Source organism: Carassius carassius, chromosome 18, assembly GCF_963082965.1.
Source record: "Carassius carassius chromosome 18, fCarCar2.1, whole genome shotgun sequence".
Taxonomy (NCBI): domain Eukaryota; kingdom Metazoa; phylum Chordata; class Actinopteri; order Cypriniformes; family Cyprinidae; genus Carassius; species Carassius carassius.
Genome location: NC_081772.1, coordinates 10,633,686 through 10,657,532, shown reverse-complemented (window position 1 = coordinate 10,657,532; position 23,847 = coordinate 10,633,686). Strand labels below are relative to the sequence as shown.

Here is a 23,847-nt window from a genome sequence, read left to right as displayed (position 1 = left end):
TATATATATAAACACTTCGTAAATTATTACACTGGGTTACACCCTCCCCTTTCTAATTGTCTGAATGTCCTCATCAGACATTTAAATCAAAATTTTATGGTCTATACCTTGTTGTTCATTTAGTTATTTTAACTCTGACCTAGTTTAATAATGACCCCTCTATGGACAATTTCAATTGGGTGGTCACTACTTCTTCCTGGTTCGTCATAAGTGAGTCTTATAACAGGCTTCACAGGTCTCTTACTATGGGATCTCTGACTAGGAGGCATAAACGCTTTTGGTTTTGTACACTTCCTTTCAGAAATAGTCACAGTGTCTGATTCAACTTCTGAGTCTGACTCAGATTCAGCAACATTATCATTGTCAGTCCACTCTTTCTCAGCCTGATCACTTTCCTCATGACCAGTATCACCAGTTTCTTGCTCATTTGCATCGCTATCAGAAGATCTGTCCAAGGTCATCTTATTTTTCAGCAACTTGTGCACATACTTCTGGTAAGGCACATTAAACCTTTCACATTCTGACTCTGAGGATTCTGTCATCTCAAATAAGTGAGTTTCGGTTTCTTTTTGCACTTTTTTGTATGTTTGGTTTGAGTTTGAATGTTTTCTTGTTTTTCCAGGTGATGCATTTCCTGGACTCTCCAGCATTCTCCAGCATTTGCATACATGCAAAATGTAGGGTTTGTAGGGGTCTGCAAAAGCTAGGACTGGAGCATTAGTGAGACACTGAATTATCTGCTCAAAGGCATCGGAGCATGACTGGTTCCATCTGTTTCCGAAGGGCTCCGACTCTTTCAGGTAAGCCTTAGATCGATCTTTTTCCCAGTTGGCTATGAACCTACGGTAATATCCGCAGAAGCCAAGAAAAGATCTCAAGGACTTAAGGTCTGTTGGTTGCGGCCATGTACTGACTGCCTTGACCTTATCAGGGTCTGTTGCAACGCCTTCGGCAGACACTATATGTCCAACATACTTGACCTTGGTCTGGCAGAATTGGCATTTTTCCAATGACACTTTTAGTCCCACTTGTGCTAGTCTGTCCAGGACCTTCAGAAGTCTTTCTTCGTGCTCTTCCAATGACTTCCCAAAGACAATCAGGTCATCCAGGTATACAAGGACTTGAATCAGATTCATATCCCCGACAGCTTTTTCCATTAAGCGTTGGAAAGTCGCGGGTGCACCAGTAATGCCCTGTGGCATACGCTCGAATTGATAGAATCCTAAGGGGCATATAAAAGCAGTTTTTTCCTTATCCTCTTCAGACATAGCTATTTGGTAATAGCCACTTCTGAGGTCAAGGACAGAAAACCATCTGCTCCCTGATAAACAGTCTAATGCATCGTCAATGCGAGGAGTAGTATACTGGTCTGGCACTGTATGAGCATTAAGTGTGCGATAGTCGATGCACATTCTTACACTTCCAGTTTTCTTTCGGGCGATAACAATAGGGGAGGCGTAGGGACTTCGTGATTCCTTGATGATGCCCGATTTCATAAGCTCTTGAATGTGTTTCTGAACATCATCGATATCTGCAGAAGCCAAACGCCTAGAGCGCTCACGAAAAGGCCTAGAATCGGATAGCCGAATATGGTGTTCCACTCCTTTCGCCAAACCCACGTCCCACTCGTGTAGCGAAAACACAGAAGCTCTTTCTGACAATGCCTGCCTTAACCTCTGCTTCCATGTCTCAGGAATTGGGGAATCTCCAAAGTTAATGAGGTTTGTTTCAAACTCTTCTGTCTTTGGCGCGGATGTTACTGCTTCTGCAGAATACAAGTGACCAACCACTGTCCCTTCTGGAATCATTGTGTCCTTCAGGGATTCATTGTGCATCAGTACTGGGAAATGGTGGACATCCCTTTCAGAATGTGGCACTACCATGGGCTGCAGTAACACTCCAACTGGCAGAGTGGCATCTGGAGAAGCCTCTACCAACAGAACCTCTTCTCCTAATGGTTCATTTAAATCTACATTACAGATTGCCACACAATCCCCTCCTGGGGACAAGGACAAGGGGCCAGGACCAAGCCACCTTACACTGCCCACTCCTTCGTCTTCACCAGAGATCTTAGCAGGGTCACATGACAATTCTTCTGAAACTGAATCCACATTTATACCCAATGTCTGTGCAATGTCCACTCCAGTACTTTCTCTACACAACTGAGCCAAACGCTTGAAAAGGTTAGCATTCGTACCCAAAATAACTGGTGTTTGATCTGGACTAGATGGTCCCGGGCAGATTAAGGCCAAGACTGAAAGGGTTTCATGAGTTCCTGTGATTTTGGCAGGGAACTCAACATCTACCATCACATAACCCAAGTAAGGGTAGCTGGACTCACTTAAACCCCAAATTGCCAAACCTGTGACAGGGTGAATTGGAACATCAGACAGATGCTGCTTGTACCACGCTTCGAAGATGATGGTTACTTGTGAACCACTGTCTAATAAGGAATCACATTCATGTCCGTTCACCTTTAGCTGAACAACAGACATTGGACCAACCAAGCCTTCTGGAAGGTGCCTTTGTTTTTGTATGTCTACAGCACTCCTCTTTACTGAACAGTTGGTTGTACTGGATTTTGGCTCTGATGAAAGCAAGTCTCTACTTTTGGCTTTTTTCAGTGGCTGGATTAATCTTCGAACAACTTTTGCTTGGTTTTCAGCATTTCTGCATTTTGCGGCGAAGTGTCCACTTTCTCCACAGTGGTAGCAGTAATATTCCTCTGAATCACTGTACGTTGTTGACTTATATGTACCAGGAAAATTTCTAGAAGTCTCCACAGGCAAGGAGGCCACAGAGGCAATGGGCTTTTTACTTTGAACTTTCTGCTGCAATCTTTTGACCTGTTTTTTCAGCGCAGTCACTTCAGGGTCTGGACAACTTTCAAAGGTTGTAGCTTTCATACTTGAACCAGCAGACGTCTCTTCTTTCACAGTTCCATGCGGGGTGGCTGCCATAGAAGCGAACATGGCTTTCAGTTCCTTTAACTCAGTTTTTAAAGTCTGAATTTCTGTCTGATTATTGTCTACCTCTGCTTTAGCCTGGATCTTATGCACAGTGGAGTTTAGCTTAGCCCTTGATGCCTCATATTCTTCCTCACTGCGAATCTCACTTAACAGCTCCAAAAAGGATGGAGGATTTTCCTTCCTTTCCCGCAGTTTAAGATTAACTAACATAAGATCAGCAGCCACGGCTCCACGAAGTAACTGCTCCACTCTTACACGGTTTGCAGCGGCAACCGACAGACCAACTCGCTGTATGACTTTGGTCATTGCTTGTTCCAATCTTTTAAAAAATCTGACAGTTTTTCACTTGGCTGTTGCTGCATCAACCGAAAAGCAATATACAGCTCTTCCCCTGATTCAGCAGAACCAAAGGCACTTTCAATGACCTCTAAACATTGTTCTGGCTTGAGATCAGCAGTGGTTACACGAGCAGCTTTTATTATTGACAAGGCTGGCCCTCGTAAACTCTCCATAATCTGACGTCTTTTTCTTTGTCTGAGCAATCGCTTTCTTCAACCATAAGACGAGCTTGTTCTAGCCAATGTTCTAAAGGCTCTTCTCCGACAGGAGTTGGCACAGTCCCAGAAAAAACACGGAGGCGGCGATAACTGCTGCTATCGCTAACTGTTTTTTCTATTTTAGACAGCAGATCCCCCACGGCACGAATAATGGACTCAGCCGAGCCATCATTTGCACCCAACAATTCCTGAATGTTGCTATCATCCACAGCGGTAGATGAATCTTTCTGCTCTGCCCTAGAGGTAGCACTTGGGGATACTGGACTTTGTGTCACCATGACAATCGGCCAGGCTACAAGTCCACCTGTGGGAAGTATGTCAGGAGGGACTTTAGAAAGGTCTACAACCAGAGGTGGGTAGTAACGAGTTACATTTACTTCGTTACATTTACTTGAGTAATTTTTTGGGGTAACGAATACTTTTCGGAGTATATTTAAAGATGGGTACTTTATACTCTTACTTGAGTAAATTTTTGGGGGAAAATCTGTACTTTTACTTCGTTACTGTGGGCGACGCTCCTCTCGTTACTTTATCTTAATGCAATAAATGTTATAAATGCTTCAGTTTGTTCCAAACGCGCCGTCTACTTTTCTCTGGGCAATGAGCGATGCCCATTCGCGAATGATTCATTCTTTTGAGTCAATACTGTTCAAAGGCTTGATCAAACCAATTGGCAAACGAGTGAATTGGTTCATGAATCAGTTTGAATGAGTCGTTCAGTTCCCTGTCGCACGCGCTGAGCATCTAAAGTGGTTCACTCGGAGTTGTAACGTTTAAGAACAGGAAGAGCGTTGAAAACGTGGCTGGAACTGCACTGAATTGAAATCTGCAAAGGTTATTATTTGCTAGCGATGGAGATCCTTATTAGATGAACACCGCGTGTGCTGTCTACTGTTTAACAGGTAATAACTTGGGCTACATTCGATTACAGTACACGATACCACTGTGACATTAGTTTGTTGTACGTGTGTGGCTTATAACAGAGGGGAGTCAAGTTGAATGCAGCTTCCAAAAGACAAAAAATAGCCGATTAAGATTTTATTAATTTTAATACAATCACACTGGTGCAAGTCAGCTGCTAAATTCAGATCTGTGATCGCTTGCTGGCGCTGAGCCAGAGATAGATGCGTTTATACCGTGCTGCGCATTATAACAAATCACACATGATTCTTTTGAGCTTATTAAAGCATTGGCCAATCAGAGGTGTTCAGATGAGTCATCGCTAAAATGCCGGTGCTTCCTTCACTCGCTCACTGACTGAATACCTCTTTCTGGCGAATTCTCTCGCAGGAACAACAAAGTGCAGATGTGTGTACGAATCTTTAATTAAGATATTGATTTCACAGTGTTAACAGTTTCAGTGATTTTAATGGGAGTTTCTGAGAGTGATTGAAATCTAGACTGTCAGTGAAAATTATCTTTAATAATGTAAATGTTATTTGCTCTCTTTCTGAACAATGAAAGATTACTAGCAATATTTAAATCACATTAACTTTCAATGTTAAATTCACATTTAATATAAAGTCAGTCGTATTAAAAATATGTTATGGCATGACACCTATATCTGTTACTTAAGTAAACAGACAAGCTTTTATAATAAATTACATAAATTGGAGTAAAGGATGATGAAATATATACATTTATACACACACACACATAACATACATTTTATCTATATATCTAAATAAAAATAGGCTCAGTATATATGACCCAAAGTAACTAGTAACTAACTACTTGAGTAGATTTTTTATCCGATACTCTTTTACTCTTACTCAAGTAACTATTCAAGACTAGTACTTTTACTTGAGTAAATATTTCTAGAAGTACTTTTACTTTTACTTGAGTACAGTTTTTGGGTACTCTACCCACCTCTGTCTACAACTTCTTTGCATTCACATAAAACAGTCAAACTTTCCAGTTTACTGTTGTACATGCGTCCTCTCACACACACTCGTCACAGACATTTAACAGATTGGAGGGTGTCTTCAATTTGAGAAATATCTACATCTTCAGGGACAATGACCATCAGCGCATGTGCCTCATTCAGCATTTCTCCTCGACACCATCCTTTAAGCTCATCCACCAGCCCAGGATATATAGAGTAGGCAGTCATGGTCACACTGTGCTAACTAGATGAACACGGAGACTTTTGTTTCTTCTTTTACAACACACAACTGTAATGGGACACGCAAGGATCCCAGCGGTGCCTCCAATTTATGTAGCGCTTTTAACCCTTTCCTATATAGATAGATAATGGAGCGCTCTGACTTCGTATGAATAAACTTTGGTTTATCAAATATTGTGAGCTAAGTGTTCTTATTTACTCGTCACGTATGCGTTACGTATGTGGTGCAGCACGGACTCGATGTGCTTTCACACAGAATCCGTTAACATTGGTGCGTAAAAAAATATGCAACGCATACGCACTGCAGACGGAGTATGTGTGAAACAGGTGTAAGGTTGTTTGCACCTTGTGCAATGTGGAATTAGTTTACAGCTTTTCAAGCACTTTGTGATGCATTTTGGAAACAGGAGATAAGCCCCTTCTCTAATGCACCACCTAGCTTGATAAACCCCTTCTCAAAGACTAACTGTTTGTCAATTTTATCTGGGTAACACACATAATCTGAATGCCTTCGGCAGAATTTGAATGAGCCATTTTAATCTAGATTAATTTCAAGATCACAGTGAGATTAATCTAGATAAAAAAAATATCTATGCCCACCACTAATATATATATACATATATATATATATATATATATATATATATAATCCTGATAAGAAAACACGCTTGCAGCATATGGCACATTCTTAATTTCCAAGTCATAAGCAATTGCATGATGCATTCACTATTGGGGGACCAAGGATCATCTTTTGCTTGCCCACTGCTTATTTGGCATCAAATACATTTCCTGAGAGGCTGTGAGATTGAATATTTAATACCCAGCCCACAGCACTTTTCCATCCCTATCTAAAAACAAGTGACCACCCTCTCTCACCCAAACATAAACTCAAACACTCACACCACATAAGACAATGGCAGGAGGCAGTTTCCAGAGATTTGTGAGCCAGCTACTGAATCACAAATTATTCATTAGTGTTGAAAAGTGTGAAAAGCGCCTCTGTTCACAATGTCCATATTTAATCTCATCTGGATTCCCTGGAAACTTGTGTATTCCGTAGCAACACTTATTTCCAATTCCGATGTCTCTTCTTCTTTCACAATAATAAGAAACACATGCCTAGGCACTTAAAGCAACACATAAAATGTACTAATAATTACTACAAATATTAGAATCATATTTGCTTATTTTGCACACAAAATGCAAAAGCATCAAAGATGATGCAGTTGTGACATAACCATGAGCAAGACAATGTGGGTGTCATTTTGACTTCTTTGCCCTCTGTGTCTCATTTCAAAGCTTGCAATTTATTCCTCTGACATGATTGAACATGATCAAATTACAACTGAGCATCATGAGTGATGGTTCCATGACGGAATGGTTTTCAGCCTTACCTTCCAATTAGCTGGAACTCTCCAGAAACCCCACGGCGCCGCATGGCCATCAGCAGGCCACGAACAGTCATTCCTTCACAGAAGCAGAGGACCACGCGGGCTTTGGGGAGACGCTCCCGCAGTTTCTTAAGCAGACGGTCAAAGTGCTTTTCACCAGCATTACTGTATATCTTATCAGAGTGGGCGATACATAGACCTTCCTCTGCGGCCAACTCCTTAAAGGCCTCCATGCCACTCTCTCCATAGTTACCTGCGTTCAGATAGAAAATGTTGGACAATTAATAAAGGATACGCTAAAACACGTACAAAACTAATAAAAGACACAGAATGGAGGATGAATTACCACTACTGATCCAACACCTGTCAGACCAGTCAGAGCCCAGGATAACAAATGGATGACAGTTGACTATAGAGGACACAAAATGACAGGCAGACAGGCAACTGAAAAACATGAAATGGAGAAATGGTCACCACCATTGTGGATACAAATGGTGTCATACATTAAGAATGAGAAACACAGAAATAAAAAAACTCACATAAATGCCATTTTGGAATACCTGATTCTGACTGGTTGAGCACAGAATTCTATAATTAAATATTTTTTGTATCATCACTGATAATCTGCAACAGATTTTCTACATAGCTAGTCTTAAAGGGATAGCTCACACAAAAATGAAAATCATGGCATCATTTATTTACCATGATAAATCCTTTTTTTATTTTTTTTATTTTTAATCTCAGTGCCGCCCCCACCCCCATACAATGGAAGTCAAATTCCGTTTTGGACCCCATTGACATTTAACTGTATATACAAAAACAGATGAAACATTCTTCAAAAACATCAACACATGGGTTAGAAAATGACAGAATTTTCATTTTTGAGTAAACTATCCTTTTAAGTAACTCATACCCCTCCTCTTCTCATATTTCACAAGGATCCATTTATTTATTGTGTAAGAAGGCAAAGCAACTAATGCCTTCATAGTGATTTAAGACCTGATCACACCGTCTGGGTTTCTTTTTCAGTAAGGACCAGCTGACTGAACATTATCCTTTAATTATATTCCACAGGCATTGTACTGTAACTAAACAAGTAGGACACCAATAATAGTTTGTAGTGCGCTTGAGAATTACTGCAAATTACCATAATAGGTCACCTGAACACTTTGTGTCCTTTTCAAAATATTGTATGAATCAGAAACGGGTCCGTACAGAACTTAAAACATCTTCTGTTCTATCCAACGTCTGGGCTGCCAGGCGAAATTTACATCTCATTGTGCAGGCAGCAGAGGTCACTGCTGTTGACTGTGCTCAGAAGAACAGTGCTTCTGTCTAATCAGGAAAGATGAGTGGTGTGTGTGGTCACTGATGACTTTCTGGAGGTCAGTCTCTGTAGTGTGGGTGTGCGGGTAACAATTCCAGCACATTCACAGTTCTGTGGCTCCTTAACAATTCCTTTTTACTCGGTTTACCTCTTTCTTTATATTGTCTGGAACAATTGTATTTGCAGGTTTAGGTTTCTCTATTACTAGCTTACTCCCTTTTTCTCTTTCTGACAAAACAATACAATGTTTGTATCATTGTGTTTTAACACTTTGTCATTTTTAAAGGTGTCTCATTTTAGCTTTTTTTCTTACTTTCATAAAACTCAGACTTGAAAAAAATGAAAAAAATCAGTCTTGTTAGTAAAGATAATGATTTCAAATGAACTTAACATTGTATTCCAAACACTCAGTCCTTTCATTCTTTGTTAGATTATGTGAGCCTGCTTTGAAACAAATAGTTCAGCTAAAAAGGAAGCTAGTCTGATTTTAGTGATGTCATCCTGATGTCATATTAAATAGCATTTGATACATATAGTTAAAATATATGAATATCCTACAAAAGAGAGGTACCACAGGGAGAATGTTAAATAAACATTTTAATCTAATACTCAAAGTTCACTGCTCTGTTGTTTTGGCGATAACTAGTATGCCGATTTGGCTGTTTGTTTGTTTTTTGTTTGTTTTTTCCCGCACTTTTCAGCTGCTCACACTGGGATATCAGCCAAATCAACTGAAGACCAGGCTGGATGACCAGTTTAAACCAGTTAAAACCAGCAAGCAGGCTTTAGCTTTAGACTTTTCAGAATTATTTACATCATTAGAACTCTAAATTGTTTAAATATGGCCATTAAAATGGCAAGAAATTTTACTGAATTTATATTTGGCCGTGTAATTATTGTAATCAAAGATCTCTACTGTTACTATGAGCAACAGGCAGCGATGTCCGAGTTGCTGATGTTGTGTTTGTGAATCTAGTTCATGCCAGATAAACCATTACAGAGTATCTACTGAGAAGGAAAAATCATCTTACTAATTATTTATGACCAAAACCAACAGAGCAGTGAATTTAGAATTAGCATTTTATTGCTTATTTAAGTCTGTCTAAAGTTGTCCCTTTATAAAATATTCAGATTTTTAACAAATGCTTGTTAGAAGTATGTCGAGGGGTCAAAGTATATTAATATGAAACAAGGAGGACATCACTAACAAAAAACTTAGTTACACTGTGTTTAATTCACTGAAGTATGCTGATAGTAACCTAAAGAGCAGGGGGTTTTTTTTACCTTATTTACTTTGAAATCCATCAGCTATAATGGAACAGAATTAATACACAGAAAAAAAAGTGATGTGGCCCAGTAGGACATTAATCATCTCAATGTGGAGTTTAACAGACAAGCTTTCCACCTTTGGATATTTTATATACAAATCACCTACTGAATTGAAAGTGAGACACACAACAATGCTAGAGGGAGCAACAAAAACTGTGTATGTTGTGGGAAGGGAAAAATACATTATCACCCTCATTATTTATGGAGAATCTGAGTCATTAAAGCATGCTTCCATATGCTAATAATAAAAGGTCTTTGGTCCACTCGCACTACAACTTGGAGTGAATTACCATTTAGGTATTTAAAGAGTGGTGCAATCATTACCTTTAAATTACAGTTTTTCCAATTGTTTTCACTTAATTAAAAATGTTAACACTTAAATCCTGTCTGTTATGTGTTCATGCTTTTATATTCAAAATCAGACTTGCACAACCTTATCATTCTGTCAATCTATAGTCAAAGTAAGGAAAACTAGAGAGTGTTATAACACGGAGTCTAATCAATCAGAAATTAGCTACAGTGGTGAAATCGCTATCATACCAGCACCCTCTTAATGAACAGTAATAGCAGTTGGTTTTTGGATTTTTAGTCAGATTTTATGTCTGGCTTATAGTTCTGATTTGTGATCATGTTAAAGAATGTTAAATGACAGAACATCAACATGATCTCCATGTTTAAAAAAATAGAAATCTAGTCACAGCTGACCGGACAGGGAAGGCTGTAACAATGTACTTCCACTGGACTCACAAATATTGCACATAACGGTTCACTGTATGGGCTATATATTTGCATAACATCCTCACTGAATGTTATATACAGTAGTTACCCTGTGCATTTATTATACTGTTTAGAAATAAAATGTTTCAAATACAATTATAGGTGAAATAATAAATATTTTTAAGTTAATTTTAAAGACATTTATGTTAATTTTTTTAAGTAGATTGGAAGTAGATTTTGAAGTATATTAAAGGAAATTAAATGACCACAACATATTAAAGCAGATGTGGCCAGTGTCAGTCCTGGAGAGCCAAAGTCCTGCAGAGTTTACTCCAGCATTGATAAAAACTCACCTGTCTTTAGTTTAGTGTTTGATTAGGGTTGGAGCTGAACTTTGCAAGATTATTGTGGCTCTCCAGAACTGAATCGTGGCCACCCCTGAATTAATGGCACAGTCCACCTAAAAAGATCTGTCACCATTTACTCACCCTTATGTTGCTCTAAACACTTTATAACTTTGTTTCTTTTGAGGAACACACACAAAAAAAAAAAGATATTTTAAAAAGGTCTCGGTTCCCATTGACTTTCATTGTAGATTCTGTCAATACAACAGTAATTCAATGGGAACCAAACTGATTGGTTACTAATATTCTTCAAAATACCTTCTTTTGTGTTCTGCAAGGACAAGAAGGGGAGTAAATGACATAATTTTTATTTTTGGGTGGACTATCACTTCAATACAAAAAAATTTACCTAGTTTTCCCATTTATCCATCATTTAAAGACTGTACAGAACTTCAGTAGTCTTTGTACTTGGCATTTACACAATTTTTGAATAAGATATATATCTCTATACTACTTTGAGTTACAGACTTTTTTTAAGTGTTAAAAAACACAAGCACAAAAGTGCTAAAACACTCCCCTGCCTCCTTAACAAGACACCTTCTCACATTAATTCATTAATTTGCAAAGTTTAGGGATCATTTCTAAACTATACAACCATTTTGGACAAACAAATATGTGAATATTATATAGAGGTTTGAGTCAGTGAGCCAAAAAATGTAATTAAATTAAAATTAAAATAAAATAAAACTTGTTTTAATTAATATCCTACTCAGTGCAAAACATATAGGTTACCTGTATTCACACGACAGGCTTTTACATTGTTTAGAAAAGTTTATTAAAGGTCTTATACATCTAATAAAAGAAACAGTTAGAACGTGTGACTTAGTGACTTACCCTCAGTGTGAACAGCAGACACGTAAGTCCAGTTATAATGCTTGACTATGTCGAGCATGGCGCGCGCCTGCAGCGTGTCAGAGGGCACAACACGGAGGAAGTATTTGAAGAGAGTTTTGTCGCTCAGGTCTATGCTGGTGGCCGAATAAGCGATCTGGGGGATGTTAAACAGCTGGAGGAGATTCTGCACCTGGATGGCCACCGAGCTGGAGCCAGGACCTATGACTCCTGCGATGGGCTTCTTGGTGGGAGGAGGCTGGTTGAAAGGCGTCCCGTCGATGCACCACTTAGATCCGTCTTTGTCGTCCCGAATAGAGATGAGGGAGTCTCGGATGAACTCGATGCTTTGCTCTAGAGCCACTGAAGAGTGCCAGCATGAGTCCCGGATCTCGCAGCCCAAGGTGATGTTGGGCAGCAGGTTCTGGTCGGCGTTGATACGGTCCAGCGTATAAAACATCGCTTCCACTCGTTGGATGCCGTATTGCTCGCGCACGTCCCCACATTTTCTGTCGGCCACACGCTCGGCGGACGGCTGGTGGTGCACGGAGAACAGCGCGCCGATGATCACGTCGCCATCCATGCGGGCGACAGACCGGGCCGCCGCGCGCTGGACCGCCGAACGCTTGTGTATGTTCCCAAGTGCATGAGATGAGAGTGTCGGTAGAAACAGACATAGGAACAGTAGAAAGTGTCTGCACGAGACACATGTCATCTTTAAGCGTGCCATGTTCCACATTATGTGACGGGCATAGCGTGAGAGCTGCTCGTGCCCGCGGTGCTCGTTTCTCTGCAGTCCTAGATTCAATTAAGGGATCATGATGCGCACGTGAGACAACAGGAATGCGGCCTGACACCTGCTGAGAAAACATAACACAGAGTTACTTAGAGAAGACAAGTGCATCTATTATAAAAATCATTTTTAAAGAATGCATCCATTAAAGTTCAGTGCAAATATGGAAAAGGGCGCATCATTTAACACCATGAAAGAGAGCGCTGTTAGACTGGTTGATTTGTTAACAGTTTAACCAATTATAAATGAGCTACAGGGGTAAAATCACTATGCCTAAGGGGTGAAACGACCAGCATAAATACTGAGATGACCATTGTAAGATTTAAAATAAAATATAAAAGATTTATAGGACAAATAAAATGGGATATAAAAAGGTTAAAAGACCATGCTTTATTTAGAATCCCAGTGTGATCGATCACAGAAGTGGTATATCATCAGTTTTCGTTTAATGTGACATAAAATCCACACATGCTTTTCATCAGTCTAAAACTAGAAACCCTACGTCTGAAGGTTGTAAAACTTTCCATTTATTTTTCCCCAAAATATTGCACAAAATAGGACAGTGTATAGGCCAGTGTCTGTTATGCTTTTAGCAAATGTTTTATGCGTTTTACATTTGTTTTATAATTTTATTTGCCTTTGCGAATTAAAATATTCAACTACTAGGCCTACTATTTAAGATAATAAGGGGTGGGTGGCATAACAATTATTTGAACAAGCACATTTGATACCCCAAAAAAGTGCATAAAATATTAAACATTTTTGTTGTTAGCTCACCTAATGAGGTCAATTGTAACAACAACACCCTTTCTAAACTATTTGACATTCATTTGCATACTTTAATGATTACACAAACTTTTTACAAACTAATTTTAGTTGCAGACAAAATGCCAGAACATTATATTGAAGTTACCTCCAAAAATCAAAATGCGTAATACAAAATACGCGTCGGTCTCTGTTAGATGACACTTCAGAAGCTTTCCGTTTACTAAGGAGACAAACGTACGTCATTATTCAGTGTTTACTAAATAACTGGCGAACGAGAGACTCACTGGTCGAAGAAACATATGATGACAGAGTGAACATCATTCACGGTTTGATGGCGAGGTCGTCGTTTTTTGTCCTTGCAGGGACGATTTCAGCACCGCGGACAGCGCAGACAACCAACCGTATAAAAGACAGTGAAAGAAACAACAAGACGCGCCTTTGTAGCCAAAGCACAACTACTGGAAGCAATGTGGTTGAACACAAAACCCCAGGTACTGTTTGACCCTTAAAACCCAGTGCGACTAAATATACTTGTTTTCAGACAGAGATCAGTTGCGCTCATCTCACAAAAATCTCAATGACAAATGAGCCATAATTACGATTCACTGCCTCCTGTACTCTCATTGACTGACATTGCCGCACATCTTTCTGTACCTGCAGTCACCAGGAAATACAAACAACAACAAAAACATCTGCACAGGATTTCGATCGTATACGCACCTGAGTCAATGAGACATCGCTTTACCTCATTATGAGACAGCTGCTGGACTGATGATATAGCTACTTTCAGTTATCAGTGTATAGCCCAGCCAGATGATCTCTCTCTCCCTCCCTCTCTCTAACATTTTGATAATGTTAGTGGGCGGACCCACTAGACTTGGTGGTTGTCTTGTCAGTTCAAGTCGTCAAATAAGTAGCCTACTGATGTGAATGTAAACATCAAATGGCACTGGAGTGATTGATAACTAAATGTCATTTTTTCTTTTACAAAACATTATTTTTGTGATAAACATGTTATATATATCTAAAAATCTTTAATAAGTTTAAAAAGTGATAAATAATGACTAATTATATTTAAGTAAAGACCACAAAGATCCCAAACGGAAAACAATCGAGCAGGCTTCAGTTGTTGTGGGTACCTTAGTATAATGCGATGTCTGCTGGTTAGTGAAAATTAGGGAAATTATGTGAAATTAGGAACTCGGATTCATTTGAAAAATTGCAAACTCGCAAACTCTGTGAAAAAAAAATATATATATATATAATTACTAATAAGGATTTTAGAAAAGTGGACAAAGGAACACTAGACATAGGCTATATATTGCGATATGGATCTCATGTGAAGCAACATGACTGGCTGATTTTTCTCTACATTCTATTCAGAAAGATTAAGCCTAGTAATTGCAGTATGATAGAGAATTGCATGTGAAAGTATACAGCGCCATCTGCTGACAGAACGACGCTTCTAGTGCAGTGGTTCCCAGTCTTGGTCCTGGAGAACCCTCGACACTGCACGCTTTTGGTGTCTCTCTTATATGACGCACACATTTGAGGTCTTGGAGCAGGGGTAGGTAAGTTCGGTCATAGAGAGCCGCAGTCCTGCAGAGTCCAGCTTCAACCCTAATCAAACACACCTGAACAAGCTCATCAATGTCTTCAGGATTAATAAATCTATAGGGAGGTGAGGGTTTTTTCAGGGTTGGAGCCGAACTCTGCAGGACTGCGGCTCTCCAGGACCGAACTTGCGTACCCCTGTCCTGGAGTCTTCACTAAATGAGCTGATGAGTTGAATCAGGTGTGTTTGAATAGGGAGACATCTAAAATGTGCAGTGTTGGGGCTTCTCCAGGACCAGGATTGGGAACCACTGTTCTAGTGTATCTAGACTTGACCATGTTTAATTACAGACTATAGGTTTAGGCTGTGCCAATGCATCTAATGGCAACATTTTTCAGGGCTAAATACTGATACTGATTTCCAGGCAGTTAAGCAATTGTAAAGTATAAAAAGCTATGTCACAATTGGATTGTCCTAAGAAATAAATCGCCGTTCGATATTTATTACAATGCTGCTCTCTGGTGATGTAAGATTGATATTACAATACAGTTAATAAAATTACGTATTGTGAAGTCAAGGTAGAAATTTCCCACCCATTACGTTTTGTTTTATGTTGTTTTTCTGTGTATTTTTATTTTTTATAAGCCAAGATCATAACATCCTCTTGAAAAAAAGGCATATGCTGTATGTTTGGAAGCATGGCTGCTGGTTTGAGCTGGTTTAAGCTGGTCATACTGGTCATGATCTATCTATCTATCTATCCATCTATCTATCTATCTATCTATCTATCTATCTATCTATCTATCTATCTATCTATCTATCTATCTATCTATCTATCTATCTATCTATCTATCTATCTATCTATCTATCTATCTATCTATCTATCTATCTATCTATCTATCTATCTGTCTGTCTGTCTGTCTGTCTGTCTGTCTGTCTGTCTATCTATCTATCTATCTATCTATCTATCTATCTATCTATTTCAACATGACACTTTCAGGTTTAACATTACATTTGGTTTTCGTTTTTTATTTTATTATTCTTTTTCAGTTTAGCCCTGCTCTTTTACCTTATATGGATATATTTGTCAAAATGTTGAACATTTTGAAATATCAATGTATTGTTTCTGTATTTTGAAATGTGAACACAAAAAAAGATTTGCAGAATATTTTTGTCCAGTTATATTTTTGTATTTATACTTTTTGCTATGTTATGTGCATATCAATTTTAGTGTTTTCCATTTAATACGTTATCTGGACACTACGTTTAAAAGGTTTAACACTTGGTTTCGTGTCAACAGAGTTTTTAGTTTAATGGTCTCGTCCACTGGGTGGCAGCATAGCAAGAGTTCATGATCCTATATCTGCCAGGTTATAAACTAAATTAATAGTTTACCAGTTCTGACAAATAATTTTATTTTATTTTATTTTTAACTGCAGTTGCTGCTGGTGGAATATCAATGCATAGTAAATATTTTAACAAAAAAAAATATTATTTTAATAGTTTCACTGCACTTATTCGTGAGGGCTTGAATATAAAATCCTGTAAACTGACACAATACAAGGAATTATTTTGAATTAATCTCTTCGATATGGTCAGAGGCGGTCGCCTGCTTCTGTTTCTCAGAAAAGGTTTCTTTTTCTTGTCTGCCACTCAGTATGGGCCAACACGGTCAGATACAAAAAAAATTGTCAAAGCTTTTATAAAAATAAATGAATCTATTGAAATAACAGAATTGCTTCAAAAATCGAATAAACATATTTTGCATATCACATATTTGAGTTTTGGTACGTAGAGTTATGGCATCTAGAACTGTAGCCTTCTTCAAACTAAAGGCATGTGAAGTTCTGTACAAAGCTGTCTTATTTCTCAAAAATCAGAGATTGGTTGTTTGCTCCCTAAATATCGTTGCGAAATAAACTGTAGATATGGACCTGTGTGCATGCCATTTAAATTACTCCACGGTATTTTATTGGGGGGCTGGCTAATAAGATAAAAGTAGGCTACTTTAGTGGGTGAAAATGTCGCTCTACAAATTTTAATGTGCCAAACAAATATTACATGGTTTCGCCGACTGAGCTTTATTTTTATACATTATGGCAACATTTGAAGGAAGTGTGAGGCAAACACGTGGAAATAAGAGAGTGGAAATAGGTATCAGCGCGATACGAATGAGGCGGGGCTTAGCGGGGCCCAAATTGTTAGATATGATGAGGTCTAAATAATATTCTTCATATTTAAACTTTTCCTATGCGTGTTTTCAATTAAAATTATATTAAAGTTTCACAGTGTCATTTCGAGTGTAAAATATCACCTAGAATGCGGTTAAAGTAGCACTGTGTTACCACGTGGTACACGTTACTTTTCTCGGCGTCCGTCAGGATGAGCCAATCACGACTGTTTGCTGGTGCAGGTTTCTGTTTAATTGCTGCCCAATGGGAGACTTATCTTTCTGAGCCGCCAAGCGCCCCCTGCAGGAAAGCTGTTGACTCACGGGTTTAAGCCACATTTGGTATCCAATGATGAAAAGAACCAGTCACGTGATTCAGAAAGCAGGAAGCGCAGCCACATCCACACAGCAGCAGCGCTAAAGTGAGATTGCAGACAGCTCGACCTGAACGCCAGAACGGGGACTTTGAATAAACCAATTAGACACCATGTTTTGGAGACTTTTCTTCGTGACAACATTACTAGCCCTCCTCGGATCGTTGACAAGCCAGGGATTTGCGCAGGGTGAGTGGATTTATCATCTCAAATGTAACAGTGAAGCAGCGAGTCATGTTAGCACAACGCATACCTCTACCACGCCATCTGCTACACCTTAAATGTGATTTTTAATTAGGAGTGGTTTCGATTCCGGTTCCATTAAGTATTCTTTTTTCGTACTTTTGAGGAATAAATGTTGGGTAATGATCAGCTCGTATTACATCAACTGCCAAAGACACTCTGTTGCCAAATGACGAGGTAATTCAGATTTCAAAAGAACGGATAACACTCTTAAGAAATAAATTCGTTTTTTTTAAAGTAGGCTATATGTATAATAATGTATTTTTTTTTTTTTTTTACAATTTTACCGACTTTTAAGAATCATTCGCACGGTAATGTGACTACACTGACCACCCTGCATGTTTTATTCAACTAAAAAGAGCCGGTTCCCAAGAGTCGTTTATTCAGGAATCGAACTACTTTCGTCGCTTTGTATGTGTTTGATTCAACCAAAATACCTGATTCTTAAGGGTCACCCTGTCGTGCTGTATGTTTTGCGCTACAGATTAAGTTGTGGTGTAGTTACGGGAATCCACGTCGCTCCTTCCACACCGACGAAGGAAGGTTCGAGAACTAAAACCTTCTTTTTCGGTATTTTTGAATGAATCATTCTAAATGACCGGCTATTGATTCCGAAACTTAGTTTTAATATTAATATTGTTAAACGCAGGTTCCGATTGTTTTTTTAATCTGTATTTTCGATTTTGCCCAGTACTGAACTCAAACTGGTAAACGTTAGGTTATGAACTAATTAATCACTTAGACTATCCTGTGTCTCGCAGTGATCGTTGGCTTGCCGCTGTTATGTAATACAAAACATCAATGTTTCTATATTGTTGTCTTGTGGCTCTGCCTCCATTAAGATCTATATTTATCCAGAAAATCACATGTTGGGCTGTAAAATAAACCAGAGAATTCTCTCTCTCTCTATCGCTCTCTCTCTCTCTCTCTCTCTCTCTCTGTGTGTGTTGGGAAAAAGGCACTCGGGCTCAAAATATCATAACTGGACCTTCTGGTGTAAATGACAGGTTTCTTTCTGGAGACGTAGACAGGGCTTTCTTTTGTGTTTGTTACAACTCACAATATGAAGAAAAAAAGATCTGCTGTCCCTTCCATTTCACATCAGCTTGTCACTATGTTTTTAAATGACCTGGGTTTGTGCGTGATTTGCCAGAGACATCAGATCATGTTCACTTGGTCACAAGATTCATTTGTCCTCTTGCCAGTTTTCTGTTCAGCCACTCCTCATCTACACAATAAATGTGTTGATATACTAGGGAAAAAAGATTCTAGATTGGCATATAGTGGGCATGGCTCCGTTATCTTTCAGCTAGAGAGACTTAGAGAATGTTTAACTAATTGTAATAGCCTATTTTGTGGTTACTCAGTGTTCCTTGTTTTCCGGATAAAAGACCGAGAGATAACACTGACACAAACTGTGGCAACGTATCTAGGTCAACAATACAAGAAACCCAATGCCAATGTGTTGCTTGAATATGACATGCTTGCTGGAATTCTCAATGATATTTTTTTAGGCATGCAAGATATGTTATTTAATGGGTGGTTTCTTTTACAGATGAAGACTGTGGTTCATTGGGTTGTGATTCATGTGGGAATGTGACTCACTGCCGGTGGATGAACTGCTCAGGTCAGTCCCTCCTCCATGTCAAATTCAAAGCTCATATGACAACAATCAGCTGTTCTCAAAGAGTATACATACATATATAGATGTATATGAATGACCCTTGGTTATACGCACATTTTTCTGTTAAGCTTTTACTATATATTTTTCCAAGGCAACATTTTGATCTATTTGGTATGATGCACACATGCTTCACCTGACTTATTAGTCACAGTGATCCAACTCGTCTCAGATTAGCATGGGTTTACACATTGATGCTTCTTAACACAGATCCTGTAACTTACGAAAGCATTCCTAATGTGGTGTAGAAATAATAGATTATTGTAAACCAGGGTTTGTGTGTTAGCCGGTTCATTGACTGCTGGCTTCGGTCACTGTGAGCCTGAAGTAACTGCCCTTTTATCCCTGCAGTCCTTCTCCATGCCTCTTTGCTGATGGATGACGTGTTATGAATCATAGAGAGTAAACATACTAATGAAACGCACACACTGTTGCTATGGTGCTCGAGGCCCTTCAGAAAAAAAAATGGGAGCGCATGTAAGCAGAAAGAAGGTGTCCGTATCGTGGGTAAAAGGAGTGGAAAATTCAAATTTTAGTAGAAATTAGTAAATAATAATGAAATATGTCTGATATCTTGTTTTAAATAAAATTAAAGCCACCTTAACTCTCGTGTTTTTTTTTTTGTTTTTCTCTTTACTCAAGTGACAATGTGACACGTAGGCCAAGTATGGTTAACCACTAACCTACTTGAACATTTTTCCTCTCCATTTAACCCAAGTGCACACACACTTGCTATGGCATGCATGAGATATAGGGCCGAAACATAAAAATAGGTATATAAATTGGTAAAGCGTGATTTATAGTTTTGTATCACTGAAGCATTATAACATGTGTTTTAATATTTAGAATGTAATTAGCGTTTGAGTTTGTTGTTTGTTTTTGTGTAATTTATTTAATTACTTTTCATTTATTTTGAAATCTGTCTTCTGGTTAGTAGTTAAAGAGATTATATTACACTGTCAACAACAATACAGTTATAAACCACTTCCTTCGTTCTTTCACAGGTTTTGTTCTCGATCTTAAATTAAATGTCAGCTGTCATTCTCCACATTTAGAGAGTCTGTGTTGTGTCTCTAAGTACGAGAGTATGCTTGACAGCAAGGAGAAGTGGTCTGACTGGCCTGAGCAGGTGTAAAATCTGTAACCGCACCTCCCGCTGTAACAAAGCCAGTAGCGTTAGCATTGTGCTATCAGCTCCCCAGAGATGACGCGATCGGTTTACACCGATTCAGTGATACAACTTACTGGAAATATCTGGGTCTTTCCTGCTGTAGTGCAGAATAGTGGGTAGTATAAACAGGTCTTTAGATTATTAGAAATAGATTTGTAAATAGCTGAGAGTATTTCTTATTGTGTCTATGTAGAAAATATGGGGTCAGTGCTGGTGTTCTGTTTTAGGACACTTTTTTTCTTTTTTTTTGAATACGTTTCTGTAAAGGCCTGTTTAAAACAATGTTCAGGCTAAATCAGCGTGCTGTGACATGAGCTGTAAATATGCTAATTTGAATTATTGATGTACTGTACGGCTCTGTGTGGGTGTAGGAGGAAGATGAGACAACCTAGTACAATGTTTGCAAAACAAATATTTAAACGTTTAACTACATCAGTTGCATTAGGTATTAATACCTGTTTGTTAACTTTGGCTGATATAATCATAATGTGTAAGCATGCTGTGTAGATTGATGTATGTAGTGATTCCCTTACAGATTTGTTCCACACATATTCATAGAATCTGTATGTGTGTGTGTATATAGGGTTTTTCCTCATTGGTACTCATGTACTGAGACAGAGGCACAGATGTTCACTCTGTTCTGTTAAGAATAGAATCTCAATGGCAGGTTTTGCGGTCTAATCGGTGAAAGCCAGATTAGACCGGTTGGCATCATATTCATTCATCTGATTGCTCTAGAAAGTGCTTGTGTAGTCCTTTTAAAGTAATGAACATGTATGCATTTGCCTTCAATCTTTACTTGAGACTGTGCAGCTGAATTTGTTTTGCCGGCCATATGAACTGCTGAGGGCTGAGATGCGGTGTGAAATGCATGGACATTTTTGCTAGTGAAGCACTTATTCAGAAAGCAAGGAATTGAAAACATCTGGGTGTTGTCATAGTATGGAATTTCAACATGAGAGTTGTACCTTTCACAAAAGCATGTGACATTTCTTTTCTCAGTGTTTGCTGTTTTGAGGCCATGAAGAACTTGATGTATTTCCAAACACCTATCTATAGTTTAACCTAGTGTTGTCAAAAGACCCGGTACTTCGGTAGCAAGTCGGTACCAGGTTTCTTTAAGTACCGGTGGTACCAAGTACCTGGTCAACCTGGTTCTTGACGCATACAGCGCTAAGATTTCCGCAAATGAAACTTACATTTTAATATGGACAGTCACGGAATTTGTCAAAGTTAGCATAAATTAATCAAATCAAATCTCCATATGGACCAATATCTGTAAATGTTAAGCCGCAAAAGTTGGTTGAAATATGAATCCTGCATGTTCTGCGGGTCTCTGTGTGAATGAATGAATGAATGGCATGGCGTGCAGGTTTGTTTACTACATAGACTGAAGCGCGTGAGGCTTGCAGTAATTTCAGCATTTGCCATCTCAATGTGGACATAAATACATAAACTACATCACCAGAACTGTTTTGAGTCACTTCATAAGCATTTTAACGTTTCATTTTAGTAAAACCAGTGTCAGTTTAAAGGTATTCACAGTAACCCATCAAAATAAGTTCATTTCTACATAAAGACATTGTGCGACACTGTAAAAAAAAATCTGTAAAATATACAATAGAAAAATGGCAGCTGTGGTTGCCAGAATTATACCGTAAAAAATACGGTAACACCGTTTTAGGTGTAACGGTTTTACCTTAAATGAACAGTTTAATACCGTAATTTAACTGATATAATATTAATATACCAACTTATTGAAGTACTGAAATCTGTTTTGTACAATTGTAATACACGGGTAACCACCAGAAGCAGGCGGTGATGAGAAAGTCACGTGATGAAACAAAGCCCATCACAAACCTTTTAAACCATAAGATACATAGAAGGTGCACAGTGTCATTCACACAAGCACTAAACACCATAATGGTGAGATTCATTAAACTGAAATATGCAATAAACATTCATTTAACAACATTGTAGGTAACATACAACCCTTATAAACATAACAGAAAAGAAAAAAAACAGGAAGAAACATAGTTATTTCAAAGAAAAACATAAAATTCAAGCAAAATTTGAAATGCAACGCAGAGAATTCTGGGAACATCAGTTTAAGATTTTACAGGAAATTACCGTTAACCATTTAACAGGTTTGTACTGTAGCATTTTCACAGTTTTTTACCATTAAAATCAGTCATTTTTTACAGTGTAGAAATATTACTATTATTTAGTAGAATGTATGTGATACTGCTACTAATGTTGAAAAAATTATTAAAACTTTTTAAAGAAATAAATCACACTATTTCTTCCATGTTTTAATTTTAATAGCAAATCTCTTTATTTACCAAAAAATAAAATGTTTAAATTTCATTAAGTTAAATTTGGGTGAAACTTGTTTACTTTTTTTCATAATTATATTACTTTTAGTAAAACTTTAAACATAATTGTAAATAAGTATAAAGAATGGCATTGGTTTTATTTTGATTGATTTTTTTAATTAATTTTTTTAATTAGCATATTTTTGTGTTTTGCTCTGGTACCTAAATTGGTACCGAGAACCGTGGATTTTCACTGGTATCGGTACCGAATAGGCTACTGAAATTTTGGTACCGTGACAACACTAGTTTAACCAACCTGTTAAGGCTTTTTCTTGAGGCTCAGTTCACAGAGAAACTCTTCTTTTGACATAAAATACTCAAAGCCCATCTGGGTTCAGTTCAGGTCACTCCTATTGGGGAAAAAAAAGTCTGTTATGGTTGACTCAATGTATTGTAGAGTCACAAAACAGCAAGTTGTAGCAGCCAAATGTCTTTTATACAGGCCTAGACAACATTATTTCTCAAACCTTGAGAACCTAGCTTGAACCTATTTGATATCTAGTAATGTATGTAATATTATTTTATTTATAATTTTGTATATCTTCACACATGCTGTATGTATTGAGAAGTATTTATTTAGCATGATTTGAATTTCTACATTCTAAATTTTATCTATATTTTAAAAGTATTTTATTTCTAAATAATTTTAAGTCATGAAGTAATTGATGATTATGTTTTCTGTGTGACAAGGCTTTAAGCACATATATGTGCATACACACAGTGAATTAGTCTGTCGTGACTCAGGGTTTGTGAACTTAAGTCAACGACAAAAAATGAGGAAGACAACAGTGTTGGTAAAGTGGATTACGAAACAATGTGTAAAAATTTAATTATTGCTATCAGTAGGAATTTCTGCACTGAGCTGTCTGTCGCATTTGCGCACAATGCTATTCATGTGTGACGGGAGGATACTCTAAATGGAAACCAGCTGATTGTGACACAGAGGTTTCAGGAGAGTCTTTCTTGATTCCTTCTACTCCTATTTTTTATTATCTCTTTCTTATATAAATATATGACACACTGTCAGTTCCTCTTATTTCTGGGTCTAAAACCTTTTTGTAAGTCAA

At 38.1% G+C, this 23,847-nt stretch overlaps 2 protein-coding genes across 5 annotated transcripts in view; one reads left to right on the top strand and one right to left on the bottom strand.

Annotated features, from left to right (window-relative positions):
* LOC132092353 (metabotropic glutamate receptor 1-like) overlaps nt 1–14,114 on the bottom strand; it is a 30,888-nt gene extending 16,774 nt beyond the window's left edge. The window contains exons 1-3 of one of the 4 annotated variants that reach the window (XM_059498544.1): nt 13,932–14,114; nt 11,654–12,510; nt 7,046–7,295 (exon numbers count right to left, since the gene is read on the bottom strand). In XM_059498544.1, coding sequence (XP_059354527.1) covers nt 7,046–7,295; nt 11,654–12,389 — 986 coding nt within the window. In that variant the 5' untranslated portion in view covers nt 12,390–12,510; nt 13,932–14,114. Of the gene's footprint in view, nt 1–7,045; nt 7,296–11,653; nt 12,511–13,495; nt 13,879–13,931 lie in introns of those variants that run through there. The other 3 variants (XM_059498541.1, XM_059498542.1, XM_059498543.1) reach the window with 3 other exon arrangements.
* A 3,190-nt stretch (nt 14,115–17,304) lies between these two features.
* Nucleotides 17,305–23,847, top strand: part of LOC132092352 (sialomucin core protein 24-like) — a 15,010-nt gene continuing 8,467 nt past the window's right edge. Inside the window, exons 1-2 of the mRNA XM_059498540.1 lie at nt 17,305–17,499; nt 19,109–19,180. Of these exons, the coding sequence (XP_059354523.1) occupies nt 17,424–17,499; nt 19,109–19,180 (148 nt within the window). The 5' untranslated portion in view covers nt 17,305–17,423. The remainder of the gene's footprint in view (nt 17,500–19,108; nt 19,181–23,847) is intronic.